General features: G+C 45.3%; 1 protein-coding gene across 1 annotated transcript in view; it reads right to left on the bottom strand.

Annotated features, from left to right (window-relative positions):
* Positions 1 to 27,539, bottom strand: part of TDRD12 (tudor domain containing 12) — a 66,184-nt gene that overhangs the window by 9,239 nt on the left and 29,406 nt on the right. Inside the window, exons 13-24 of the mRNA XM_059381404.1 lie at positions 21,755 to 21,940; positions 20,064 to 20,220; positions 19,446 to 19,573; positions 17,429 to 17,620; positions 17,074 to 17,202; positions 15,899 to 16,016; positions 15,151 to 15,290; positions 14,796 to 15,016; positions 12,524 to 12,623; positions 4,041 to 4,228; positions 3,113 to 3,323; positions 1,662 to 1,754 (exon numbers count right to left, since the gene is read on the bottom strand). Coding sequence (XP_059237387.1) covers positions 1,662 to 1,754; positions 3,113 to 3,323; positions 4,041 to 4,228; positions 12,524 to 12,623; positions 14,796 to 15,016; positions 15,151 to 15,290; positions 15,899 to 16,016; positions 17,074 to 17,202; positions 17,429 to 17,620; positions 19,446 to 19,573; positions 20,064 to 20,220; positions 21,755 to 21,940 — 1,863 coding nt within the window. The remainder of the gene's footprint in view (positions 1 to 1,661; positions 1,755 to 3,112; positions 3,324 to 4,040; positions 4,229 to 12,523; positions 12,624 to 14,795; positions 15,017 to 15,150; positions 15,291 to 15,898; positions 16,017 to 17,073; positions 17,203 to 17,428; positions 17,621 to 19,445; positions 19,574 to 20,063; positions 20,221 to 21,754; positions 21,941 to 27,539) is intronic.

Raw genomic sequence — 27,539 nt, forward strand, 5'->3', positions numbered from 1 at the left:
TTTTTTTTTTTTTTTAAGATTTTTTTTATTTTTATTTATTTGACAGAGAGAGATCACAAGTAGGCAGAGAGGCAGGCAGAGAGAGAGGAAGGAAGCCAGCTCCCTGCTGAGCAGAGAGCCCGATGTGGGACTCGATCCCAGGACCCTGAGATCATGACCTGAGCCGAAGGCAGCGGCTCAACCCACTGAGCCACCCAGGCGCCCCTCTCTTCTACACTCTTAAGTCTTACACCCAAACTCCTCTTTGTAAGTGTTAAAAGGCTTTTCCAATTTCATCAAAATAACTTTCAGCAAAACAACTTTATGAACTGAATGATCTCTTTCTTTTTTTAAAAAAAAAAAATTTATTTTTTATTTTTTAAAGATTTTATTTATTTATTTGACAGACAGAGATCACAAGTAGGCAGAGAGAGAAAGGAGGAAGCAGGCTCCCTACCAAGCAGAGAGCCCTGATGCGGGGCTTGATCCCAGGACCCTGGGATCATGACCTGAGCCGAAGGCAGAGGCTTTCACCCACTGAGCCACCCAGGCGCCCCTGAATGATCTCTTTCAAATGTGTGAACACTGATTAAGATTTAAGTCCAATGGAGCAGAACTTTGGCTTGAAAAGTGGAGTTCTTGGGGTGCGAGCTGCCACTGACACGTCCCGGTCTGGCACTCAACCCTGGCGGCCCTACACCAGCTCCACGAGGTCAGAGTTTCTGTTCAGAGAGAATCCGAGTCCCACACAGGACCTGGCACACAGCAGGTGCTCAATCAATATTTGATGCAAGAACAAGGCGGACACGGTAAACTAACAAAACTGAGCTCCGAAAGCCCAGGGACTGGCGTCCTTGATGTGACTGATCCTACGCAGGGATCCCAGTTCTGACATAGGCCTTCCCCAGCGGTGTGGACAGGGACAGTGACACTGTTTTAGCGGTGGACAACCAACACTTGAAAGAAGGTGGAACAGAACGGTGCGCGTCAGAGACTGTCACATGTAACAAGGGGAGTTTCACGGAGCTTGTCTCCTCGGTTGGCTTACAAAGGACTCCCTTAAACAACAACAAAAAACCCTGCAACCAAGTTCATGACCCAAATAACATGGAAAAAAGCAACTCTCCCTAACACACAGCACACCCTCAAAGCCTCCTTTATTTGAGGCAAACCATTATTATTCAAGCCACAAATTAGAATAATTTTAGGGGTCCATCCAAAACCAGATTTCTTTCAAGACAACCGCATACTCAGGGTGCCTGGGTGGCTCTGGTGGTTAAGCATCTGACTTCGGCTCAGGTCATAATCTCAGGATCCTGAGGTTGGGCCCCACTTTGGGCTCCCTGCTCAGCGGAAAGCCTGCTGCTCCCTCTACCCCTCCCCTATTCGTGTGCCCCCTCTAAGTGAAAAAAATCTTTTTCAGAAATGAAAAAGAGGGCGCCTGGGTGGCTCAGTGGGTTAAGCCGCTGCCTTCCACTCAGGTCATGATCTCAGGGTCCTGGGATCGAGTCCCGCATTGGGCTCTCTGCTCAGCAGGGAGCCTGCTTCCTCCTCTCTCTCTCTCCCTGCCTGCCTCTCTGCCTACTTGTGATCTCTGTCAAATAAATAAATAAAATCTTTAAAAAAAATTTTTTTAAATAGTTAAAAAAAAAAAAAGAAATGAAAAAGAACTGCACACTCACCATTGGGTCGATCCACACTGTGTTCCCTAAAGCCAGTATCACTTTGGCATCATGCAATTTTCCAATTATTTTATGATGAATGTACCTAGTAACCTAGGAGAAAACCACTGAGATAATTTCTCTGAAGGCTGAGGAGAATATCTCATTCTGGTTATGCTGTAGAGTTTCGCAAAAATCGTTTCCATGCATTTTGCTTGAGCCTCACTCCCACCCCGGGAGGCAGGTTACAGAGCCCATCGTGCCGCTGCGTGGACAAGGGTCATGAACAGGGGAGCTGAGGAAGGACAGAGGCAGATGGCACCTCTGGACCCCCCAAACTGGATGTTCCCCACTGAGGCCATGCATCCTTGCTCTCCCCTGTGAACGGTCCACAAGTCCACCTTTGGAAGCTCACGGAGGCGGAAGAGACCCTGGGGCCAAGGGGCCCGGGCTTCCGCGTCCCCCATCCCCAGCCCTGGCTGCTCTCCTCTCCCGCAGGCCCATCTGTGCTCGCATAGAGCAGACAGGAGGGAACTGGCTGCCTCCATCCCTTGCACAGTCATGTGAAAGAACAGGCATGGGGAAAACCTGCCTCATTTCCAGAGGCCCCTTTTCAAGAAATACTTGTGGTGACTATCTTGACAGACCAAAGGTTTCCTGGAGACAAGAACCACAGCCTTCTTGCTTATGGCTACATTCCCAGAGCCCAGTGGCACCAGCCCACAGCGGACACCCTGTAAATACTTTGCAGAGGGAGAAAGAGCGCTACTTAGTAAGGAGTATGTTTACGACCTGCTAGCAGCAGTGCTGTGAGTTCATCCCGTATTGTGCAAACACTCACCTGTTCACTCCCTGGACCATGTCTGACCTTGTTTATTACCTTTCCTTTGCCAACCGCAATGGCTTACTTCACGTCCTACCAACCAGATTATCTGAAATGTAGCCCTCCTTTGAAGGGTCAAGCACATCATCGGGAAGACGACTCATGGCTCTGCTGACCTGCTGGACCAGCTGTGTGGTCTGGGTCTCTGCCTGGCTCGTGAGCCACGTTGAGTTCCCCCCAGGATGGCTCTTCCGTGTACCGTGAGTTCTCTCCACCTGCGGTGCCTCATCTGGTCTACGTGGGGACATTCTAGCCACACATCCTGAAGGGCCCAGAGGACATGCCGCCCTTTCTGTGCTCTCTTCCCTTGCCCGCCTTCCCAACCTGAAGGAAACGACCTGGCCTCTGCTCCCCTTTGATGGGGTGTCCACTTGGTGCTTACGCTGTTTCCTCTCAAGCGGACAGCTAACTCGTTTCACCGCGACGCGTATCTTAGGCGGACTCGAGGACTGTGTGTCCTACCGAGGACGAGGCCACCGTACAAGGCTGGGAACACGAGGCAACTTACCCAAACTCAACACTCTAAATGAACCTCAATTCTGTGCATGTTCTGAAAGTCAACAAAGTGTGAAAAGCCAAAATAACTTACCTTTGGATTCCATTCTACTTCATTGTCCGCAGGTTTCACTCTGCAAACAATAAACTCCACCGCCTGGGGGGGCAGAGTGTGGAAATTTTCCGGGAGATGCAGCAGTTGGCCTCTCGTGACGAGTCCGGTCCGGCCTTCATCTATGAACTTCACCAGGACATTGTCCGCAGCCCAGGTATCTTCTTTTTGGCTCATCTCCAGCACCTGCACCCTGGAGGACACCCATGGCTTCAGTGTCCCAGAGATCCCAGAGGAAAATCGTTCTTGCCTCCGCCTACTCATTAGAGAAGACTCTAAACCGCAAGGTTCTTTCCCGTGGGGAATAAAAATAAAAATGAGCTCGAGCCCTCAAGGACACTCAGAAGGGCTTGCTTAATTCAAGTACAGAGAAGTATAAAAAATGTACAGTACTTTTGACTAGAGATTATCCCTTTATCGGACAACACAATGAAAATCAACTCAGTCTAGTGAAGTCTCCACCTTTCTCCATCGAGGCTCCCCGGAGCGCAGCGGGGAGTGGCAGGGGAGGGGGTGAGCGGGCCAAGGCAGGCTGCCCGGCAGAGCCCATGCCACACAGCCCATGTCACCACACGGCGACTCAGCCTGCTCTGCTGTAAGAGGGACCCATTTCACGGGAATCCCTGGAGCGCGAGGGGAGGTGGAGGCGTGCACGGAGGCAGCAGAGGGACAGCTCCAGAACCACCCCGCCTTCCGCGCTCTGTGCTCAGGAGCCCAGGGTCGGACAAGTCTGTAGAACTGTGCCAGGAAGCTGGGTGGGGGGCGGGGGGGGGAGCACCACTGCCACCCCCCCGCCCGAGGTGTCCGTGCATACCGGGGCAGACGGACACAGACACAAACAGGGATTCGATACCACGTAAAGTTGCCCACACTTCAGAGCTCTTAGAGATGAAATACATAGACCTTTTACCTGTGAAATAGTGTTTTTTCTGCTAATCCATATAATCCAAGTTTCTCCACCTTTTCAACAGTCATTTTGTTGCTGTTACCCTTAAAATACTCATTCATTTCAGCATTAAGACTTGCATAAAGATCCATCTGTTTGTCAACTATACGACCAAAGTAATGTGTTGCATTCAAAATATAAAAGGGTATTATCTGAAAAATAATCAACAAATATATTCAGAAAATAAACTCAATCTAAGCTGAAAAGCTATCTGCAGAAATCAGCCCTTGGCCTGAGAGCCCAAAGCACACCACCAGGGATGGAAACATGAACCAGGAAGCTAGCCGACCCATATGACCACCTTCCTGTACCCACAGAGGACGTGGTTTCCCTTTAAATCTAAGGGAAGACTTTTTATTAATCTTATTATTTTAAAACTTCTTTATAAACTATAAATGTTTCTTTGTTTACTCCCTAACTGCACTTAATAAAAATCGTTCATAAATAGCATTCCTGTCTCTTGAGCTCTTTCTGATCTTTGTTCCCGTAACACGCAGTATTTTCTGCAAGAGATGCTAGGATAAGAGATGGGCCGCAGCCAGCGTGTGGTCAAGGAAGACAACTCTTCACAGTCAAGTGTGCGTAGGGCGACTGGTGTTTGAGGGGCAATGTCGGTGTGCTCATGTGTTAACAAGAGCTCGGAGAAGGCATTTCTGCATGAAGTTGGGGAGTGGTGAGCTGCCCCAGCAGAGGCCAGGACAGAGCAGTCACCCGCTGGGAGGGCGGAGGGGGCAGTGCTGTCTGGGAGGCAAGCAGGCCAGGAGGCAAGGGTGAGGTCACCATTTGTGATCCATCTCGCAAGCTGACAACCCCTAGCCCTCCTCTGTGCCACCCTCGAGCCCCCCTGCTTGCTGTTCCCCCATTCTCACTGCCAACAAACCCTGCCCTGTACCACAACACACCATGTTAATGCCTACCGCAGGGACTCGCTGCTTCCTCTCCCTGCAAAAGACCCAAGTCTTCCATGGCTGGATCCTTATTCTCTGGCCCTCGGGGCAGCTGACACCTCAGAGATGCCTCCCTGCCCATAATCCCTAAAGGCCCCCTGGTACTTTGCTGCATTTTACCTTCTCTAGAGCACCTGTCACCATCTTTTCCACTCACTATCCCAGAACAAATACCCAAAATGTACCCAGAAAACTCCTGGTCGTGGACAGACGGGACAGTCCCTTTCCGGCCATAACCGTCCCCTGCACCCCACCTGTTTTGATTCCACTCTCACAAGCCATCCTGTACGTAACTAATTCACTCTGTTATAGTCACAGGATACAAGACAAGGACATAAAAATCAACTGAATTTTTAAATAATCAGAAAATGAAGTTCAAAGAAAAGTAACATTAACATCTAAAAACATGAAAGGCTAGGAATAAACTTAACATGGTAAGTACAAGATCAGTCTACTGAAAAGTAGAACACATTGCTTAGAAAAATTAAAGGTGGGGCGCCTGGGTTAAGTGGGTTAAGCCTCCGCCTTCAGCTCAGGTCATGATCTCAGGGTCTTGGGATCGAGCCCCTCATTGGGCTCTCTGCTCGGCAGGGAGCCTGCTTCCTCCTCTCTCTCTCTCTGCCTGCCTCTCTGCCTACTTGTGATCTCTCTCTGTCAAATAGATAAATAAAATCTTAAAAAAAAAATTAAAAAAAAAAAAAGAAAAATTAAAGGTGACCTAGATACAAAATGACAGGTATACCATGTTAATGGATAAGACTCAGTATTGTTAATATGTCAGTTTTTCCATATTAAACTATAGACTCAATGCAATGCCACTCAAAATCCCATCAGGCTTCTAAATACAAACTAGCAAGCTGATTCTAAAATTTTCTTTGGATAGGCAAAGGAACAGTTAGTCAGAAGGATATTGAAGAGGATGGGCCAATTGGAAGACGTCCCTACCAGTCTCCAGGATCACTTATAAAGCTACAGCACTCAAGCCAATGTGTACCCCATAAGGGGTACAGACCAGGAACTAGCATGAAGAATTCAGAATTTACAGATATGGTGTCTTAATTTTTGTCAAAGTTGCCAAGGTAATTAAGGGGGAAATAAAAGTCTTTACAACAGATGGTGCTGGAGCAACCAAGTATCCATAAGGAAAAAACTTTCTCCTTACACACACACAAATTAATTTGAGATAGATCATAGATCTAAATGCAAAACCATAAAACTTTTAGAATAAAAAAATAGGGAAGAATCTTTGCAACCTTAGGGTAGGCAAAGATTTCTTACAGCATGAAAAGCACAAAACAAAGACGATGATGACTTCATCAAAATTAAAAACTTTTGCTTTTCAACTGAGGGAAAATATTTGCAATAGATCTGACAAAGCATATCCATAATCTACAAAGAACTGTTAAAACTCAACAAAACAACCCAAATTAAAAACTGGGCAGGAACTATAAAACAGAGTTTATAATGCAGATACAAAGGGCTAAACAAGCTGTGAAAAGAGGCCCAAGATTCCTTATCCTCAAAGAAATGCAAATAAACATCCCTGCAAATGCTATAGGGTGGCAAAAAGTAAGGACTGAGAATATCACATGTTGAGAAAGTGGACCTCCGGAAGTCTCGTATGCAGCACTGGGGTGAATGTAAAATGGCACAAACTGTTGGGCAGATTCTTAGATGCACACGCACACACACTCTCTCTCTCTCCGACACAGCATTTCCACTACATCTCACCCGAGAGAAATGAAGCCGTAGGTCGAAAAAGAGTTGTAACACAAGACATTCAGAGTGGCCAGAAACTGCAAATAACCCAAATGTCTATCCACTTGCGAACAGATAGCCAAACACGGCACAGGCACGTAATGGGATCCTGCTCAACACGAGAAAGACAATACAGGTGATTAACAGAAATCAGACTCAAACAACAACATACTGTATGATTCCATTAATATGAAAATCTAGTAGACAAAGCTCTAGTGGCAGAAAGCAGGTCCAGTGGCTGCTGGGAGTGGGGGCTGGGATGAGGACTGACAGCAAGGGACCTTTCTGGGGTCATGAAAATGTTCATATCTTCATTGTGGTGGTTACATGATTGTATGTATTTACCAAAACTCAACAAATTATACACTTCTAAATTGTGATTTTTATTGTATGCAAACTGTACCTCAACACAGCCAATCAGAAGTGGGGGGTCTGATTTGACAGGGTCTGGGACGGTGGCTGTGGTGAAGTGTCACATGTTTTGACTCTCTCTGAATCTCCAAAGACAAAGCAATGAGATGGTAAAACCAAACACCTGGGGCACCTGGGTGGCTCAGTGGGTAAAACCATTACCTTTGGCTCAGGTCATGATCTTAGGGTCCTGGGATCAAGCCCCGCATCGGGCTCTCTGCTCAGTAGGGAGACTGCTTCCCACCCCCCTCTGCTTCCCTCTTTGCCCCCTTGTGATTTCTCTGTCAAATAAATAAATAAAATCTTAAAAAAAAAAACAACCCCAAACACCAGGGATATACTCTGCAATGGAACTGACAAAATTACCCACAGATCCCCAAATAAAAGCAGATGAAGAAGATACCAAAAGAGAAAATCTAGGTGACCTTGGGTTTTGTGAGGACTCTGTGGACAGGCCAAAAGCAAAAGTGAAAGAAACAACTGGAAAGCTGGACATCATTAAAATTAAAAACTTCTGCTCCATAAAATTAACAAATCAGGAAATGACAGATGTTGGCGAGGATGCGGAGAAAGGGGAACCCTCCTACGCTGTTGATGGGAATGCAAGCTGGTGCAACCACTCTGGAAAACAGCATGGAGGTTCGTTAAAAAGTTGAAAATAGATCTACCCTATGACCCAGCAATTGCACTACTGGGTATTTACCCTAAAGATAAAAATGTGGTGATCTGAAGGGGCATGTGCACCTGAATGTTTATAGTAGCAATGTCTACAATAGCCAAACTATGGAAAGAACCTAAATGTCCATCAACAGATGAATGGATAAAGAAGATGTGGTATATATACACAATGGAATACTATGCAGCCATCAAAAGAAATGAAATCTTGCCATCTGCAACAACGTGGATGGACCTAAGGGGTATTATGCTGTGTGAAATACGTCAATTGGAGAAAGACAATTATCATATAATCTCCCTGATATGAGGAAGTGGAGATACAACATGGGGGGTTTGGGGGGTAGGAAAAGAATAAATGAAACAAGATGGGATCAGGAGGGAGACAAACCATAAGTGACTCTTAATCTCACAAAACAAACTGAGGGTTGCTGGGGGGAGCGGGGTCGGGAGAGGGTGGTTGGGTTATGGACATTGGGGAGGGTATATGCTATGGTGAGTGCTGTGAAGTGTGTGAACCTGGTGATTCACAGACCTGTACCCCTAGGGATAAAAATACATTATATGTTTATAAAAAAATAAAAAATAAAAATAAAAATAAAAGAATCATTAAGGGGGACACACTCAGGTCATAAGGAACTTTGTACGTGATAGCTTCAATGCTGGGATTTTACCCTCTCAATCAGAGGCCAGCAAACTACAACCCATGGGCCAAATATGGCCCACCATCTGTCTTTGTAAATAAAGGTTTATAGGCATGCAAAAACAAATAAAAACAAACAAACAAACAAAAAACTCCTGCTCCACAGAAGAATATAGTGAGAACAAAAAGACAAGCCATAGACTGGGAGACAATTTTTGCACAACATATTTCTGATAAAAGACTGGTGTCCAAAATCTACAAAGAACCCTTCAAACTCAACAATAAGAAAACAGACAACCCAATTAAAACATGGGCAAAAAACCTGAACAGACCACTCAACAAAGAGGACAAAAGGGTGACAAGCACATGAAAAGATGCCCAGCCATCAGCAGGGAATTTAAAACAATGAGACACCCCTACACACCTGCTAGAGCAGCTAGAATCCAAAACAGTGACCACATCAAATACTGGCAAGGCCTGGGGTGATGGGAACCCTCACTCTCTGCTGGCTGGAATGCAAAAGGTGCAGCCAAAACAGGCTTCCATACGAGCCAACAATCACACGTCCTGGTATCGCCCAAGTGAGTTGAAAACTCACGTGTCCACAGAAACCTCCATACGAGTATTTCTCCCAGCCTTATTCATAACTGCCAAAACTTGGAAGGAACCAAGACGTCCTTCAACAGGTGAATGGATCAACTGGTCTATTCAGTCTATTCAGCAATAAAAAATGACCCACAAAAACACAAGATGACGTGGAGGAACCTCAAATGCATATTGCCAAGTGGGAGAAGCCAGTTTGAAAAACCCACGTATTGTATAGTTTCAACTACATGACATTCTGGAAAAGGCTTTACAGAGCTAAGTGTCAGTGATTACCAGTTCTGGGGAAGAGGGGAAGGGTGGAGTACGGGGGACTTTCGAGCAGTGTTGAGAATTAAGTGATACCATCATGGTGGACAGGTGTCACTACCCATTTGGCAAAATCCCCACAATGTGCACTACAGGGAGTAAATCTCAACATAAACTATAGACTTTAGTTAAAAATAACGTATCAAGGGGCACCTGGGTGGCTCAGTGGGTTAAAGCCTCTGCCTTCGGCTCAGGTCATGAATCCAGGGTCCTGGGATCAAGCCCCGCATCAGGCTCTCTGCTCAGTAAGGAGCCTGCTTCCCTTCCTCCCTTTCTGCCTGCCTCTCTGCCTACGAGTGATCTCTGTCAAATAAATAAAATCTTTTAAAAAAGTAACGTATCAATATTGGCTGATATCACAATCAAATGTCACATGTGAACTACACTAATGCAAGAAGTTAATAATAGGAAGAATTTTTGTTGGGGGGGTGGTAGAGGGAACTCTGTATTTTCTGTTTAATTCTTCCATAAACCTAAACTGTTCTAAAAAAAATATCAGGGGCACCTGGGTGGCTCAGTGGGTTAAGCCTCTGCCCTCAGCTCAGGTCATGATCCCAGGGTCCTAGGATAGAGCCCTGTATTGGGCTCTCTGCTCGGCAGGGAGCCTGCTTCCCCCTCTTTCCCTCTGCCTACTTGTGATCTCTGTCAAATAAACAAATAAAATCTTAAAAAAAAAAAAAAGAAAAGAAAAAGAAAATAGATTCAGGAAAATTTTAAAAATAAATAAATATCAATTAATTTAAACAACAACAATAACAAAATAGCAGATGAAGAAAACCCAGCCAGATCACAAAGCCCGCATGGCGTCACTATCTGATGGACCCAAACACAGGGGAACTCCACGAGCAGCAACAAGTACTCACTAGAAATATGGGGCTGGGGTTGGGGGGAGGGGGGCAGTAGGTCAAGAGCAACTGAGTCTGGAGGCGTTCATCCACTCCCACAGTGGGCGAAGCCTGAAGCCTTGCGGAGTCTCAGAACCATCCACCCAAAGACACCAGAGCTGAGGGAAGAGAAGGGTCAGACACAATTGGGGGAGGGAAACAGGGCCAGAAGATCTTAACAATCTCAGAAACTAGGTCTCCTACTTTTTTAATAAGAAACAACAGGAATGAGAATTCTGAAATTAATTAAAAGTCACCCTGACCCACATCTCCTTCTAAAATTTAAGGAAAAAAAATATATAGTTTTAATTTATTTTTTATTTATTTTCAGCATAACAGTATTCATTATTTTTTCACCATACCCAGTGCTCCATGCAATCCATGCCCTCTATAATACCCACCACCTGGTACCCCAACCTCAATGGGAAAAAGCTTGCGTCCTTCCTGTTGAGATCAGGAACACGACAAGGATGCCCACTCTCACCACTCTTGTTCAACATAGTATTAGAAGTCCTAGCAACAGCAATCAGACAACAAAGAAATAAAAGGTATCCAAATTGGCAATGAAGAAGTCAAACTCTCTCTCTTTGCAGATGACATGATTCTTTATATGGAAAACCCAAAAGACGCCACCCCCGAACTACTAGAACTCATAAAGCAATTCAGCAACGTGGCAGGATACAAAGTCAATGTACAGAAATCAGTGGCTTTCTTATACACTAACAATGAAAATACAGAAAGGGAAATTAGAGAATCGATTCCATTTGCTATAGCACCAAGAACCATAAGATACCTGGGAATAAACCTAACCAAAGAGGTAAAGGATCTGTACTTGAGGAACTACAGAACACTCAGGAAAATATATTTTATCTAAAAAGAGCCATAGTAGGACGCCTAGGTGGCTCAGTCGGTTGAGTCACTGCCTTTGGCTCAGGTCATGATCCCAAAGTCCCGGGATCAAGTGCCACATCGGGCTCCTTACTTGGTGGGAGCCTAGCCTGCTTCTCCCTCTGCCTGCTTTGCCTGCCACTCCCCCTGCTTGTGCACACACTCTCTCTCTCTGACAAATAAAATCTTTAAAAAGAGCCATAGCGAAGTATCAAAGTCAAATCCCTATTAAATCATACCAAGAGAGAGAATAAGGAGAGTGACAATCCCTACAGATAAAGAGAGCCACTAGAAAAGATGTAACCACAAGACAGACCAAAACTGTACCCTTCCATTTCAAAACAAGCTACCTTTCTTCTCGTTAATTAAGAAAATAATAGGACACATGGCTGGCTCAGTCAGTGGAGTGTAGCACTCCTGACCTCAGGTTGTGAGTTCAAGCCTCAGGTTGGGTGTAGAGATTACTTAAAATCTTAAAAAATAATATGTAAGATACATATATGATAAATGATATGTACAAAACAATATAAATTTTAAAAAACTCTGAAATGAGGTGACAGAATGAGGGAGAGAGACCGGTGCAAATGAGCAGAACAGATATGCCTCAGGGAAAACAGAGGGCGGAAAGGAGAGCAGTCTTGGACTCAAGAAGAGAGGAAGGAGTATCAAAAAGGATTCAAAAAGAAAGTGACACTCTTAACTTAGCAATTTTATCTGCATTTCAGAAATTTCCTCAACGGAATAATCATGGATGTTGTGGAAAGATGTGTGTGCTATCACTGCAGTGTTTTTAGTGGTCCATATCCCCAGATGAAAATAACTTTCTGAAACTATAACTACAAACCCTTTAACTGTAGTTTTTTAACATAGTATTTATCTATGTTCCCAATTTGACCTTGGTTTTCTAAATAAACTGGAGTCTTAAAATAAGGCACCTTATAAGGACCCATGGCTTCCTGTCAGATCAATGGTGGTTCATTAAAAGTGTCATTATAAAAAAAAAAAGTGTCATTATTGTTCTGCTGCTTAAGAATGAAGCATGGTCAGGGGCACCTACATGCTCAGTCAGTTGAGCCTCTGACTCTCGGTTTCAGCTCAGGTCATGATCTCAGGGTTCTGGGACTGATCCCTGTCCCCGGCTCCAAACTCACTGGGGGGGGGGGGGTCATTTGAGGATTCTCTCTCCCTCTCCCTCTCTCTGCCTTGCCACCCCAAGCTCACATGCTGGCACCCTTGCTCTATCAGATAAATAGAGCAATCTAAAAAGAAAAAGAATGAAATACATTCATTAAAATGACCATTTGTCATTGAACAGAGTGCAGCAGAACTTACTTTGATGTATCCAAATGTTGGTAGGGCTTGGTTGGATAACTTCCTTGGCATGTCTATTTCTAGATTAACGTGGTGTCTATCAGGACAAATCCTTTTGTCTCTGAAAAAAAAGTAACTGGATTTTAAAAACAAAAATAAGACAATAATTTTTAACATGAATTTTAAACTATTCTTCAGGAAAATGAATCTATAATTGAAATCAGAGGACCTTCATTCTAAATAATTTAAAATAACCATATTTAATAATTCAGATGACACAACATGCACATTAGTGAAAAGAGGTCCTAAAATTTAACATGAAATAAACTTAAAGTCACTCCATCATTTCTCTAGACATTCTTTAAATGAACAAAATGTACTTGAAAACAAAGACTCCGAATCAGAAATTTATCACAACAACCCAAAACAAAGGCTAATAATTAACCTCTAAACCAGAAGTCATTCTGTAACCCAAACTGAGAAATAAAGCTTTGGTTTCAAAACTCAATAGCATAACATTATATGTTAATAAAAATATTTTTTAAATTCTTAAAAAGTCAATAGCATAATCAAAATCACTACTAATAACCTCTTTAATGTACCATAGTTCAAAAAGTTCATGTCAATAGTTATTTTAAGATGAAACTCAATGTACTCGATATACATCAGACATCTCCTACCCAGTCCCCACGATCACTGATCAAGTACTGGCATCATGCCTGCATCAGTGAGAAGGCCCCGACTCCTGATATCCATGCTCTCCAAACTGATTTACTGCATCAACACATGTGCTCTCAAAAGCCAGGTAATGTTTCTGAGGAAACTGACAAGCCTATTCCAAAATGCATGTGGAGATGCCGCGGACCTAAATAGCCAAAACAACCCTGATGAAGAGCGAAGTTGAAGAACTCACATACTAGCTTCCAGGACTCACTAGAATACAAGCTACAGTGAGAAAATGCAGTACCAGCGTTAAGGACAAAGAGACCAATAGAACACAAAAAGTCCAAAAGTGGACCACACGTTATCATCTGGTTTATGTCAAAGGCACCAATTCAGGGAGAACGCAATGATGTTTTAAATAAAGGATACTGGAACAAGTGACTATTCACATAGGAAAAAGTAATCCTTGCCCCATATCTCATGCTCTATGCAAACATTAACTCACCCGAGATTACACCCCCAAGTGTGAAAACAGTCTATAAAACTTCCAGTAGAAAATACAGAAGAAAAAAAAAAAAAAAAGAAAATACAGAAGAGTGTCTTCCTGACCTAGAGATCAGCAAGTATTTCTTACCTAAGGACACAAAATAACAGCAACCAGAATATACTTCACCAAAATTAAAAGGTCTGTTCATCAAAAGACTCATAAGAGTGAAAAAGCAAGCCATGGACTAAGAAGAGATCTTCTCAAGGCACACCTCTGACAAAGCAGTTATATCTAGAATGAATAAAGAACGCCAACAATCCAGGAAGAAAAAGGGTAACACCCAATAATTTAAAAAATGGGCAAAAGACCTGAACAAGCACTTTAAAAAGGATGGTCAAATGTCCCACAGGCATGTGAAAAAATATTCATTATTATATTAATTACTCGGGAAACACAGATGGAAACCACAGTTTGCCACTATGCCCCCAGGACCACTCTGTCGGGGAGGGTGTGGAGCCATGCATCTCTGTCACCCGCTGCTGACGGGACTGTGAAACAGTCACACACCTCCTAAAAGTTAAATGTGTGCTCACCCTGTGGCCCAGCAACCCCACACCAAAGTCTACACCCCAAGGAAACAGGTGTACGTTTCCGCACAAAGACACAGCAGCTTCATTCGTAATAGCCAAAAGCTGGGAACAATTCACAGGCCCATCAACGGAGACTAGAAACATACACTGTGTTCTATGTTTGCAACACAATCCCGTGCCATTAAGTAGACAGGTAAATTAACTGATCCGAAGCACGGAGGACCATAGAGGAATGTCGCAGACAGTAAGTTGAACGAACAACTCCATTTACATAATGTTGGGAAATGAGCAAAGTTCATCAGCATGGATAGATAGTGGGGGGCGGTTACTTCTGGGGGGGGGCAGACTGGGAAGGAGTCCCCCAGAGGTGGGCGGCAGTGTACATCCTGTGTACACACGGAAAGGTCATCCAGCAATAAACTTATCACTGTGCACTTTACTGTACATTCCAATTTTTCAAATTAGCATATAATGTATTATTTGCCCCAGGGGTACAAGTCTGTGAATCATCAGGCTTGTTACCTTCCAGTTTTTAAAAAAATGACTGGCTTACTTGCAAAAACCAAATGCCTTAAGATATGGACAGAGAGGCCTTCTGGCTTTTTTATCTTCCTTGGCTTCCAGAACCCCCGCAGTAAACTCATACAGCTCCGACGGAATCTTGGCATCTGCCCGCTCCAAGTAGCGCAGGACGCCGACCACGTGGCACGCGTTCTTCTCTGTCAACAGCAAGATGGATTTGGTCTTCTTCTCCGCCTGTTCTGCGGGAGAACCCTTAAAATCGGGGGGTGAATAAAGGCAACAGGTCATCCACCCCAGTCTAAATGACAAAACTTTGTGGATTCTGAATTTGTCACTGCACAGAAAATACCAGCAGAATATTTAAAGATCACAAAAGTTCATCAAACCTGCTCGATGGAACTCTGAAAATGATCCGACATGCAGTACAGGCGTCCACCAAAAATTTTGGGGGAGGAAGGAAAGCTGAAGTGAATCACACACGTGGCGTCGGTGATGGCCAAGGGTGGTATGCAGTCATCCGTCAAGGCTGGACAGAAGGGTCCGAGGGTCACAAAGGAGGCTGCGGCCTTCCCGCACTTACTACAGAGCAATTCCAGGAACCGGACTTCAACACGGTTCTCTACTGCATCTCACTTTTTAGATGCCAACAAACTTCTTCCTCTTTTTTTTTCCCCAAAACACCACAGCCCAGTGATGAGGTTCCAGAGAAAAGTGAGAAAAGTGGCCTCCCTAATTTTAGCTTGGAAAATGCTTCTTTCTATGACAAATCTAGGCTGTCCATCAATCTTTCACTTCCTTTATACATTCTGACTTTTCGATCTCTAACACTGCACTTTACAACCATCTGTGAGATTTCATCGTAGGCACACACACATTCACGCTCCGGCTGGAACCCCGGGGTGAAGGCCTACACTCACAGCTGCTACGCTCGGACGCCTGCAGGCCCCTGCCTTTGCCTCAACACCAAAATCTTGGCAGAGCTTAACCTTCATTTTGAAATTAACATTTCTAGTAAATTCTCAGTAAATCTGGGAAATGATGAGAAATTTGGACATGAGGTATACAAACAAATGGAAGACATGACTCCTATTAGCTCTGCCTTCTCTAAATGGAAGTAGAAATTAAAACACTTACCTAAGACAATGTGAGAGCCAGAACTTAACTTCTTCTTCCACTGTTCTAAAACACTTTTTAAATTAAAAACCACTTCTTTATGCATTTTCAAGCAAAATACTGAACTGCTTTCTATTACCTAAAGATGAAGCCAAATAGACCAGTTCACAGTCAGGAACATAAGCTTGAAATTAATTGTTCCATCAACAATTATCAGTATAAAACATTTAAAATTATCTGTGATGGTATTACCTCATTGATCTACAACTTTTAAGAACAAGATGATTGTAAACAGAAAGAAATATATTTCTAAAATTCTATAGTTTGTTTCTAAACACTTGCTCAAATGAAGCCAACATTTTGCCATAACCATTTTCCTTCTTTCTCAAATAACGCGAGCACCCACACACGCGTATGCATAGGCATGTACACACACACCCAACTTATGTGCCAGCACACCCCAGGCAGTCCCGACACCTCCGCTTCATCATCACTGAAAGGTGGCTGTACTCCTGATTTATCTATTTTTAATTTTTTTATAGAATCTTTTTCTCAAAAGATTTGAGAGAGCGCGCGCGCGCACACCTGTTGGTGGTGCAGGGAGAGGGGCAAAGTGCAGAGGGACAGAGAGAATCTCACGCAGACTCCCCGGGAGCGTGGAGACTGATGCGGGGCTCGATCTCAGGACCCTATGGTCAAGACCTGAGCCAAAACCAAGAGCTGGAAGCCTAACTGACTGCACCACCCAGCAGGCCCTGCTTCTTACATTTAAATTTGTATTTGGCTTCATTTCTACATTTTACTATCCATGCAGATTTAGATTATTTAAACAAATCTGTCACCAGCTTAGTGGCTTTTCTGGCCACACGGTCTATTTCTTGGTGTTACTGTCTCTATGTTTTTAAACAGAGGATACAGAAGTCACTGGCATTTCTTAATGAATGGGATCAATTCAGTGACAAAACACAAGGTACTGGCCTCCTTGGGGAACACCTGCTCGGCTCCCCCACTCGAGGACAGGCCTCCCGCTGTCCTGTCTTGTTGCCATGCATACTCCACAGCCCCAGTCTCTTCTGACTGACGATCAACTGCTAACGTCTTACCCCCTGTCAAATACTTAACTACCGGTAATTCTCTGATGATTTCGAGATTCCATCATGGTTTAAACAAACAATAAGGGCACTGTATGGGCTCACCTTACACACGGTTTCTGTTTCTGCTACAGAACCAGTGAAGATCAAGGTCTTTTGTGCTTGACTTGGAATGAAATCTAGAGTCTGGAGTAAAGTAGAGGTTTTTTCACATTCTAGGCAAAGGTGCACTACCTGGTGATGAAATATAGCAACAAAGTGGTTTTAAAAACACATTTGAGGTGCATCAGTTTCACTTTTCATCGGTAAGTGAGATCTTAACAGAAAAGCATACAGAAAATCAATATGAGATTATTGTGCATGAGATTAAAGCTGTACTATTTTAGGAGGCGGCCACGAAACCAAGGCTCCTGGCTTGTGTTCATCAGCCCCCACCTCCCATTCGCCCACAAGCCTGTACCTGCTGGACGCTGCCGTAGAGAGCAGCCTCTTCCATGGCTGTGACTACAATGTAGGGGTCATTCATGAACTCCTTGACCAACTGTTCTATGTGTCCGCTCCAGTGAACGCCCACAGCAACAATGTGATGTGGTGCAGATTCCCTTTCTTCAATGTCAATATTTTTTTTAAAGTTATCTAGTATAGCAAACATCTAAAAAAAAATTAGTAGAATTAATTCCACTTTCATTTTAGAAGGGGATAATAACTGGTTGACAGAACATGACCGGTAAAGAATTGTACACTTTCGGTTGTCAGAGTGCGGGAAGTCCTTTCCAAACAAAAGAGAAAAACTAAAAGGAGAGAATGTTAAATATAAACACAATAAAACACAAACAATATCTGGGTGAATGTGTAACATATATAACGAAGCATTAACATCCTTATATTAAAAAGGTCTACAAACAGGCTACAAAAAGATGATCCTGACAACAGAAAATAAGGAAAGAAAATGAAAACGCTACCCAGAGAAGAACTGTACAAGCAGCCAGTACGAACGCTCGGCTTGACAAGTAATCAAGAAATACGTGAAGCTCACACGAGAGGCCACGTTTAACACGCCGACTGAAAATCAGAGCTGGCTTAAGGCTTTGCCCTGCCCGGGGCGTGGGGTGCACGCTGTCCATGGGGGTCTCTGCTTTCGGAGAGGCAACTGCACAGTGCGGTATACTGGATATTAGCTTTGCAAATCAGAACTGAGGCTTTAGAGACATTCACAAACCCTGCGGAGGCCCACACGGTCGGTAAGCGACAAAGCCTGGACTTGAACGTGGGGACATCACTGCTGCCAGATGAAATGCTTATGGTCATCCTGTTACACTGCGCCCAAGAAACGCCTTCCTGTGAGGGTTCAAAGTCTGTGATTCATTAATCCCCTCCTAGAAATAAACCCTAAGGGAAATGTGCAAAAAAGACCTATGTTCTTTAGAGACATACAAACAAACGATGCTAAATGTCCAAAAATCGGACCATTTATTTTTATTTTTTTTTTTTAAAGATTTTATTTATTTATTTGACAGAGAGAAATCACAAGTAGTCGGAGAGGCAGGCAGAGAGAGAGAGAGAGGGAAGCAGGCTCCCTGCTGAGCAGAGAGCCCAACGCGGGACTCGATCCCAGGACCCTGAGATCATGACCTGAGCCGAAGGCAGCGGCCTAACCCACTGAGCCACCCAGGTGCCCCAAATCGGACCATTTAAAAAAGTTATGTTATACCCACAGGATTCCATACTGGGCTATGGCCAGCAAAGAATCACACCGCAGGACACCACTTACTGAAAATGCAAGTTATGAGCTAGCCATAAAGTAAGGCCTGATGTTGTCAGTTCTGCGGATCAACTGGAATTATAAAAGGGATTTAGAATTATAAATTACAACAGGTATTACAAACAGGGATTACTCCAAAACAGGAATAGTGATTACCTCCAAGGGTAACACAATGGATGTTGGGGCTTTTCAAGTATTTTTCTCTATACCCCAAATTTTCTAGAATAAAACTTACTGCTTCCATAATCATTAAAATATCAGTACTTTAGAAAACCTCACCAGAGAATTTTTGCTCTTCAAAGAGAACTTTAAAATTTGGGAAGGAGGAGGAATGCTGGGTGGCTCAGTCGTTAAGCACCTGCCTTTGGCTCAGGTCGTGATCCCGGAGTCGTGGGATTGAGCCCATCAGGTGCCCTGGTCAGTGAGGAGCCTGCTTCTCCCTCTCCTTCCCACTCACTCATGCTCTCACTATCTCTGCCACTCACTCTCTCTCAAATAAATAAACAAAATCTTAAAAAAAAAAAATTGGAGAAGGAAATTTCAGACAAACTCTCTTCAAAATTATAAAAGTTAAATGGAAAATCTTCCAAGATTAACTGGCTCTCCACCTCCCCAATAAACACGTCCTCTCCTGATTCCTAAAAGCAGGTAAGCCCTCAGACGCATATACGCTTTTTTCTGAGTGATAATGACTTCGGATGGAGGCCGCACTTACCTCCTTGCTAGCTTCAGAGAACAGCACCTCTACCTCATCCAAGATGAGATGACAGAGTCTAAGAAATAACAAGCTCTGGTATCTGAGAAATCTCAGGAGGCTGTGGGGTGTCGTAACGATGACCTCACCTACGTGTGGAAAGAGAAGATGATGAACATTCAGGTTTTCCACAGGTTTTTCCTCACACTTCCTTTGCTAAGATGCCACATACTTCTAGACCTGCGGTCTAATGGGGCACAAAACGGTTTTTCTTGCTGGGGGGAGGGGTGCGGCCTACCTGTCCAGGCCAACACCTGTCCTTATCTAACACCTGGGCTCCCACCGGTGTTTGTGCTCCTGAAAGGCAGGGGCAGGGGCTCGGTCGACATCTAATGAACAGGAGGTATTCGATAAATAGTGGGTAAAGGAGATCATGGCATTTTCTCAGTGGAAAGGCTGTGAGCCAAGGTCCAACCTTCATCCTTCTGTGCCTGCCTGTAAGGGACAGTGAGGTCCCACGTGTAGCAGGACAGGTAACACCATTGCACAAGCCCGTGTCCCGGTCAGTAGCGCCGCCTGCCTGGCAGGCCTCCACTGCCCTCTGCAGGGGAAACCAAACAGCTTGGAAAGGATGCTTACACCCCCTTGGAAGCTTCATGTTTTTGGCTTCATCTTTGTGGAGTCCGATTGTTAACAACATGGGATGAAGAGGCCTGGAGGACGTGCTATAGTCTTCCAGTAATTCAAAAATAAACTGAGCCTTTTTCCACCCAGGACACACGATGACTGCCAGAGGCTGCAAAGACAAATTCACATAATTTGGGGCAAAAGTCAGGAATTGAACCTAGTGTATGCTGAAGCATGCAGACCGTCTCCTGGCACGGGAGAAGCACTACCTAACTCATTTGCTATCGTCATTATCCTGGAGGTCAGAAAAGATATAATTTCATTAGAATAGATTTAGACACACGGACTCAGATTCTTCTAGAGCTTACACCAATTAATATTCACAAATAGTAATTCACTGTGTCTTTAAAAGACTCTCACAGGGTAGGACCTATTATCACCTTACAACATCACAGATGCGGGGTGTGAGGCAGAGAGAGGTGAAGCTAGTTGCCCAAGACCACACATCTAAATAGCTGGGAGCAACAGGATCTGAACCAGGCGGTCTGGCTCCAGGGCTCCTGCTCCCAGGGACCAGGCAAACTAAGTGCCTCCCGAAAAGGGCTTTAGAAAAGGGCATCACTTCCTTAGGGGGTATCTGAGAGCAGACCGCACACCGTTATCTCCCGAGGGCGCACGGCCTGCCACACACCCTCCCGGACACATGGCCTCGATGGGCTGCCGACCAGCACAAGTCTCCCCTCTCCTGCATGCAGACCCAGGTGGGCGCCGGCTTCTGGGCACCGGGCCTAACAGCAGGCGGACCACAGGGATGTGGCGAAAGCAGAGGACACAAGAGGTAAGACCCGGACATCACTTCCGGCCCAGCCCCGGTTCTATCCCAACACAAGCAGCAGCTGGTCCACAAGGGCTCAGCTGCTCACGGAGGGACGGAGATGGGAGACCAGTACACAATAACCCAGCCGACCCAGATTTCCAAAGGGCAAGCATTAAAACCACATGGCAGGAGGAGGAAAAGGAGCAGCTCTCTTACACGCAGCGCTGTCTTTTCTTCCTACAGTCTGTCACCTGATGAAGATGGAGCTGTCCGCACCGTGTCCTCTGACACACGTCTGAGACACAACTCTTCTGCACGTGGTTCGCCTGACAGCCCAGACCCCGCAAAGCAGGGCTCGCTACCGCACCCTCACCTGACCCCACGTCCCACTGCTGTCCTCTCCAGCACCCTTCACGACTCCCTGCAGACTCCCGCACACGGAAAGAATAAAGTAGGGTTCGGCAGCAGTGTGGGCTGCTGTGAAATCATTAAAAGAATGGGGGACACAACGACAGAAAAATCTAAATTCTAATCCCACCTCGTCTCACCTGTCAGATGAAGTGGATTTTCTCATCTATGGAACAATGAAAACCGTGCACGGCCTGACCATCGCCCAGGGGGACTGTCACAGAGGATTTCTATCAGTAGAAGTTTATAAGCTACATATTCATCCCAAATGCCAGAAACCTCTGGGCTCAGCCGATGTCCTCAAAGGGGACTCAGGGGGAGAATCAGTGTCAGAGAATCAATGAGTCTGGTAAGTTCCAGTCTTGTCATGGAAACCAAATGTGTAATGGAACCCAAACTTCATCAAAGGTTCAGCGTAAAATTTAAAGATAAATATTTAGGCCATGCTGTGGTGGAAACAAGACAGTCTTCAACTTACTCCGTTTCTGCTTGGTAAAGACTTGTAGCAGCCCCCCGTCTGCAGAATTGTAAGCACTGGTGGGAGGTAGAGCAGGGGACTTTTTCCACAGTGAGAGATGACCACCACGTCACAGCCCCGGGCGATGGGTGGCCAAGAGTAGGATTCCGTGTGGCTGGGTCCCGGGAACCTATTTCTCTGAAGAGCCTGCAAAACAGCCCCCCAAAAAGCACGAATGAAGCACAGGAAACACATCTCCATCTCTTTGTTCACCTCCCCTCCACCCCAACAGCCACTACACACGGCTTATTCTGGTATTTTCTAAGACGTCATCTGACAAGTCCCTGCGTGTCTTCTCAGCACCAAACTCCTGCTCTAAGACGCTTGCTTTTCTAGGCTCCAAATTAAAACCAGGTGCCTAGAGCTCACCAAAGCAAGGATGTGGCTCCTCCCAATAATCTGTGAGTACATCAGGCTTTACTTACAAAGCTGGGTTTTTTTTAAACATGCCTTTATTGGGGTGCTTGGCTGGCTCAGTTATAGGAGCGTTCAACTCTTCATCTTGGGGTCACAAGTTTGAGCCCCACACTGGGTGTAGAGATTGCTTAAATAAACTTCAAAAAAAAAAAAAAGGTGCCTTGGGGTGCCTGGGTGGCTCAGTGGGTTGAGCCGCTGCCTTCGGCTCAGGTCATGATCTCAGGGTCCTGGGATCGAGTCCCACATCGGGCTCTCTGCTCAGCTGGGAGCCTGCTTCCTTCTCTCTCTCTCTGCCTGCCTCTCCATCTACTTGTGATTTCTGTCAAATAAATACATAAAAAATATTTAAAAAAAAAAAAAGGTGCCTTTATTTTTCTATGTAATGGTCACTAAAACCTCCCAAGTGTGGCAACAGAAAGAGTTCTCCAGCCACACTTGACCCTACGTTCCAAGAGGCTGAACTCACGAGCACAATTTGTGTGTGATGTCCTCGTCCCCCAGCCCTGAGCCCCAGGAGTGGCGCAGACCACCAACTGGGTGTCCCTCATGCAGCCATCACCCTGTGGCCTCCTGGCACTGTCCCTCATGTCTGCAAGACCGGTCATCCTTCCTGGCTGACAGTCTTGCTCTGGTGGGGGACATATTTCCGGAGCGTCCTTCTTGAGTCAATTCTTGAGAGGTTCTTGCATGTCTGATAATGTTTTCATTGCTAGTTTTCGGTGGACATCAAGATTGTGAAGAACTGGGCGCCTGGGTGGCTCAGTGGGTTAAGCCGCTGCCTTCGGCTCAGGTCATGATCTCAGGGTCCTGGGATCGAGTCCCGCATCGGGCTCTCTGCTCGGCAGGAGCCTGCTTCCTCCTCTCTCTCTCTCTGCCTGCCTCTCTGCCTACTTGTGATCTCTCTCTGTAAAATAAAAAAAAAAAAACTTTAAAAAAAAAAAAAAAAAAAAGATTGTGAAGAACTTTTCACCAGAAAGTCGGGATCGGCACCCCTCTGGTGTTACCAAAGGCAAGCCTGAAGCCATTCATGCCTTGGGAAGCGCCCCTGATTGGAGTGATCCTGCCCCCTCCCTGTGCTGGGCTCGTGGGAGGGGAAATCTAATTTGTTCAGTCCTTCCATGAGGACTGGAAATCTCTTGTGTGTTGCTCTTATAATTTTCTGCCCACTTCCTCTGCTCTTCTTAAAAAACCCCCACTTCAGGGACTGGACCTTGAAATGACCCTCAAATTGTTTCCCCCATCTCCGTCTCGTCTGTTTGCTCTACTTTCTGATAGTTTCCATTTTCTCCCTCCAAGCTGCTGGCTGGTTTCTTGCTTGACAGCATTCCGAATTTCCAAGAACCATTTTTATCCTCTGGGCCTTTTTTATAACACCCAGTTACCGTTTGTAAGTAGTGTTAATACTTATCTCTGAAGGTATTTATTTTGTAGCATTATCTTTTTAAAAAAATTATTTGTCAGAGAGAGAGAGCACAGGCAGGGGGGCAGCAGGAGGGTGACAGGAGGAAGAGGCAGAGAGAGAAGCAGGCTCCCCGCTGAGCAAGGAGCCCTATGTGGGACTTGATCCCAGGACCCGGGGATCATGACCTGAGCTGAAGGCAGCGGCTTAACCAACTGAGCCACCCAGGTGTCCTGCATTATCTTCTTTCTACTGTTTACACTGTTTCCTTCAGAGTTTTATTTTGATCTTTTTTTTTTTTTAAATGCTTTTATTTTCTTTTTAGGTGGGAGCTTTCGTCAAATGTCTAAGGATCCCTGACATCTGTTTGAAGGGAGGTGGCCCACTAAAAGCGGGCTGGAAGAAGTGTGGCCAGTGCAGAGCTTGGCACTGTGAGTGCCGCCCCCCTAGAGGAAGCCAGGGCAGCGAGCAGGTGTCTTCACTGGAAGAATTCATCTGAACGAAATCTCTAGGGTCATTCCGTTCCTTCAGAAAGATCATCCTTCCCGAGACGCTGATTGCGGATACTCAGGAAGAGGGAAGCTCGGAGCCCCTACATCTCCTTCCTCTACTAGTCAGCCACACTCTGCTGCCTGTTTTCCATCTTCCAAAAGCCTGCGGAAATTTCTAGGCCGTTAAAGACTTCGCTCTCATTCAATTCATCCTTGTGGATTTAGCTTCTTTCTGTCCTTTTTTTTTTTTTTCTGAATCAAGAAGGAAATAGATAAGCATGCATAATCAATTTACTAACTAAAATGGCAGGTCTCAAAAGCAGTTTGGTTTTTTTTAAAAGATTTTATTTATTTGACAGAGATCACAAGTAGGCAGAGAGGCAGGCAGAGAGAGAGGGGGGAAGCAGGCTCCCCGCGGAGCAGAGAGCCCAATGTAGGGCTTGATCCCAGGACCCTGGGATCATGACCTGAGCTGAAGGCAGAAGCTTAACCCACTGAGCCACCTAGGCGCCCTTTGAAAGCAGTTTTGAGAAGAACACTTGGAAATATAGCATAACCTCCCTGGCAAGTTGTTGCTCCTTATAAGCCTCTTTCCAGAGATGCATCTGAAAACTTATCTCAGAAAAGCATGAAGAGGGGCACCTGGGTGGCTCAGTGGGTTAAGCCTCTGTCTTCAGCTCAGGTCATGATCTCAGGGTCCTGGGATCGAACCCCACATCGGGCTCTCTGCTCAGCAGGGATCGTGCTTTGCCCCCCTACCCCACCAACTGTCTGCCTCTCTGCCTACTTCTGATCTCTGTCAAATAAATAAAATCTTTAAAAAAGAAAAGAAAAGAAAAGCATGAAGAGTTATACAAGTGGTTTTGCCAAAGAAATATTATTCACCTATAGGAAGTTAACCTGAAGAACACATGAAAACTTAATAACAAAAGCTTAGAGGATTTCAAAGGCCAAGAAATGACTCAAGTGCAGCCTTGGAAGGGTTTCCTAAAAATCCTCCTGTGTTACAACAGGTGAGCATTCCTCTAGGAACCCGCCTTCAGGAGCACTTTTACCTTTCTCAGGTCTGCCGAAAGCGGCGCTGTGTCCACGGTCAAACAAGGCTCGATCTTGTTCCGGAGCACGGCCAAGGGCTGCTGGGAGCCAGATCGCAGCCTCTGCAGCTGAGACAGCACGCCTGCCTGTTAGATGCCCTCTGGCAGATGCCCTGCCCTGCCCACTGGCAGAGCCCTAACCCTGTGTCACACAGTGCCCCCCAACCCTGCCAGCACAGGAAGTCAACCACTTTGGGCAAAGGAAGGACAGCTGAGGTATATATGCTCATCAAAACCCACCTAAACTACCAAAATGAAAGGAAGAGCACCTACTAACCCCCCAACCCCCCGCCAAATAATAACAATGTCTCTAAAACAATAATTCACTGGAAAATCTCTAAAAGGGTGTCTTCTTCAGGGAGAGACCCTACCTAAGGGGGTTTCTTTTCTCATCTCAAATCCAGACGAGGAAGGAGAGAGACTGAAAGAGTAAAGAGTTGTTGTGGATTTTTAATTTTTTCTGTAGGATTGTCATACCTGCTGCAGATCAAAGATCCCATCAGCTCTCAAAGGATCAGGATTTAAAAACTGCAACAATCTATAAAGTAGTGAAAAGGGCAATGTGAAGGAGAAAGGAGTGTTAGTATTTCTTCAACTGAGTTATAATCTTAATTCTTCCTTGACAGAGATAAAATGAAACATACAGCTGGGCCTTAAGCTGTGCACACCCACTTATGTGCAGATTACGGTACAGTACTAAAAACGTACTTTCTCTTATGATTTTCTTGGTAACATTTTCTTTTCTCCAGCATACTTCATTTTAAGACGACAATATGTAATAAGCAAAACATACAAACACATGTTAACTGACTACGTTATTGGTAAGGCTTCTGGTCAACAGTAGACTATTAGTGTAGCTAAGTTTTGGAGTGGGTCACAAGTTATACGCAGACTTTTAACACACAGTGTGGGAGGTCAGCACTTCAAATGTCCATGTTGTTCAAGGGTCAACCATATATCCCAAGGCATAGCTATGCAATTACTGCTCGTCCCCTTTTGTCCTGTTTTGTGTGTGTGTGTGTGTGTGTGTGTGCGCGCGCGCGCGCGCTGCAAAGGCCACAGAAGTCAGGTCAGTATGGTGCTTGCCCCTGAACCCTGGCCCCCGGGCTGTGGACACAGCACCGCCAATCCCAGGAACACCTGTTCTGAACATGAAGAAAGACTGCGTGATCACCAGGTCACCTCACGTTGCTGAGAAACCCACCGCTTTCTCCTTTCTGTGTCATAATCTTGAACCACCGGCAGAGTAACCGCCGTAGTTAAATCAATGGGTCCTAAGTAAAGGGCATTTCACCCAAGAGGAGAGAAAAATATTACCTTTTAATATAAAAGTAAAAGGCAAGAGAGTACCTCAGGGTGACTTTTCAAGTTATAATTTAATGTAATGAAAATAAGAAATGAGCTGCATGGGTCACGCAAGGTCTCTCTTCCAGGGAAAACCATCCCATGCAGCCCCACAGCCTCTGGGGAGTAGCGTGGAGGACTCCCTGGGAGGAGGGGGTCAACACAGCTGCCCTGATAGCCACCCCCAGATCTGTGGGCTCCAGGGCCACCTCCACAGCCCCTGGCCCAGGCTTCAGGAGGCAGGCAGCCCAAATGGTGTTGAAGTCAACGCCCTCCCCGCAGTCATCCCAGGCTGATCAGTGGATACAGTGCGACCGACACAGCTCTCAACTGTCGCAGATTCCGGGCCACTGTGGTGACTTCGGAGCAGCCAGTTACTTGGGATATAGTGTTTTTAGGCTGGTATAGTAAGAAATCATAAACATGAGTATGAGAATGCTTCAGGGCTTAAACAAATATGAAATAAAGTTACTACTCTACTGGTAACAACTCTTCAGTGAATATTTCTTTGTGAATCTGATGAGACGTAACAAAACAAAGCACCCCCCCCAGAAAAAAACAAAAAACCACCACCCAGTTCCATACTACAAGTAACTATATAGTTTCTCCAGCCCGTGGAAGACCCCATTAGCATGAGAGAAGCGAGAAGGTGGTAGATGCAAACCCACAGAAGATCAACAGCCCCAGAGACCAACTATATCTAAATTGCTTCATAAAACTTAACCAAGAGAATAAGGATCAGAATGGGAAGGCAGAAAATGACTATGTACAGGGCACCTGGGTGGCTCAGTGGGTTGGGCCACTGCCCTTGGCTCGAGTCGTGATCTCGGGGTCCTGAGCTCTCTGCTCAGCAGGGAGACTGCTTCCCTCTCTCTCTCTCTCTGCCTGCCTGTCTACTTGTGATCTCTCTCAAATAAGTAAAAATTTTTTTTAAAAAATGACTATGGGGCGCCTGGGTGGCTCAGTGGGTTAAGCCGCTGCCTTCGGCTCAGGTCATGATC

Source organism: Mustela nigripes, chromosome 17 (genome assembly GCF_022355385.1).
Source record: "Mustela nigripes isolate SB6536 chromosome 17, MUSNIG.SB6536, whole genome shotgun sequence".
NCBI classification, from domain to species: domain Eukaryota; kingdom Metazoa; phylum Chordata; class Mammalia; order Carnivora; family Mustelidae; genus Mustela; species Mustela nigripes.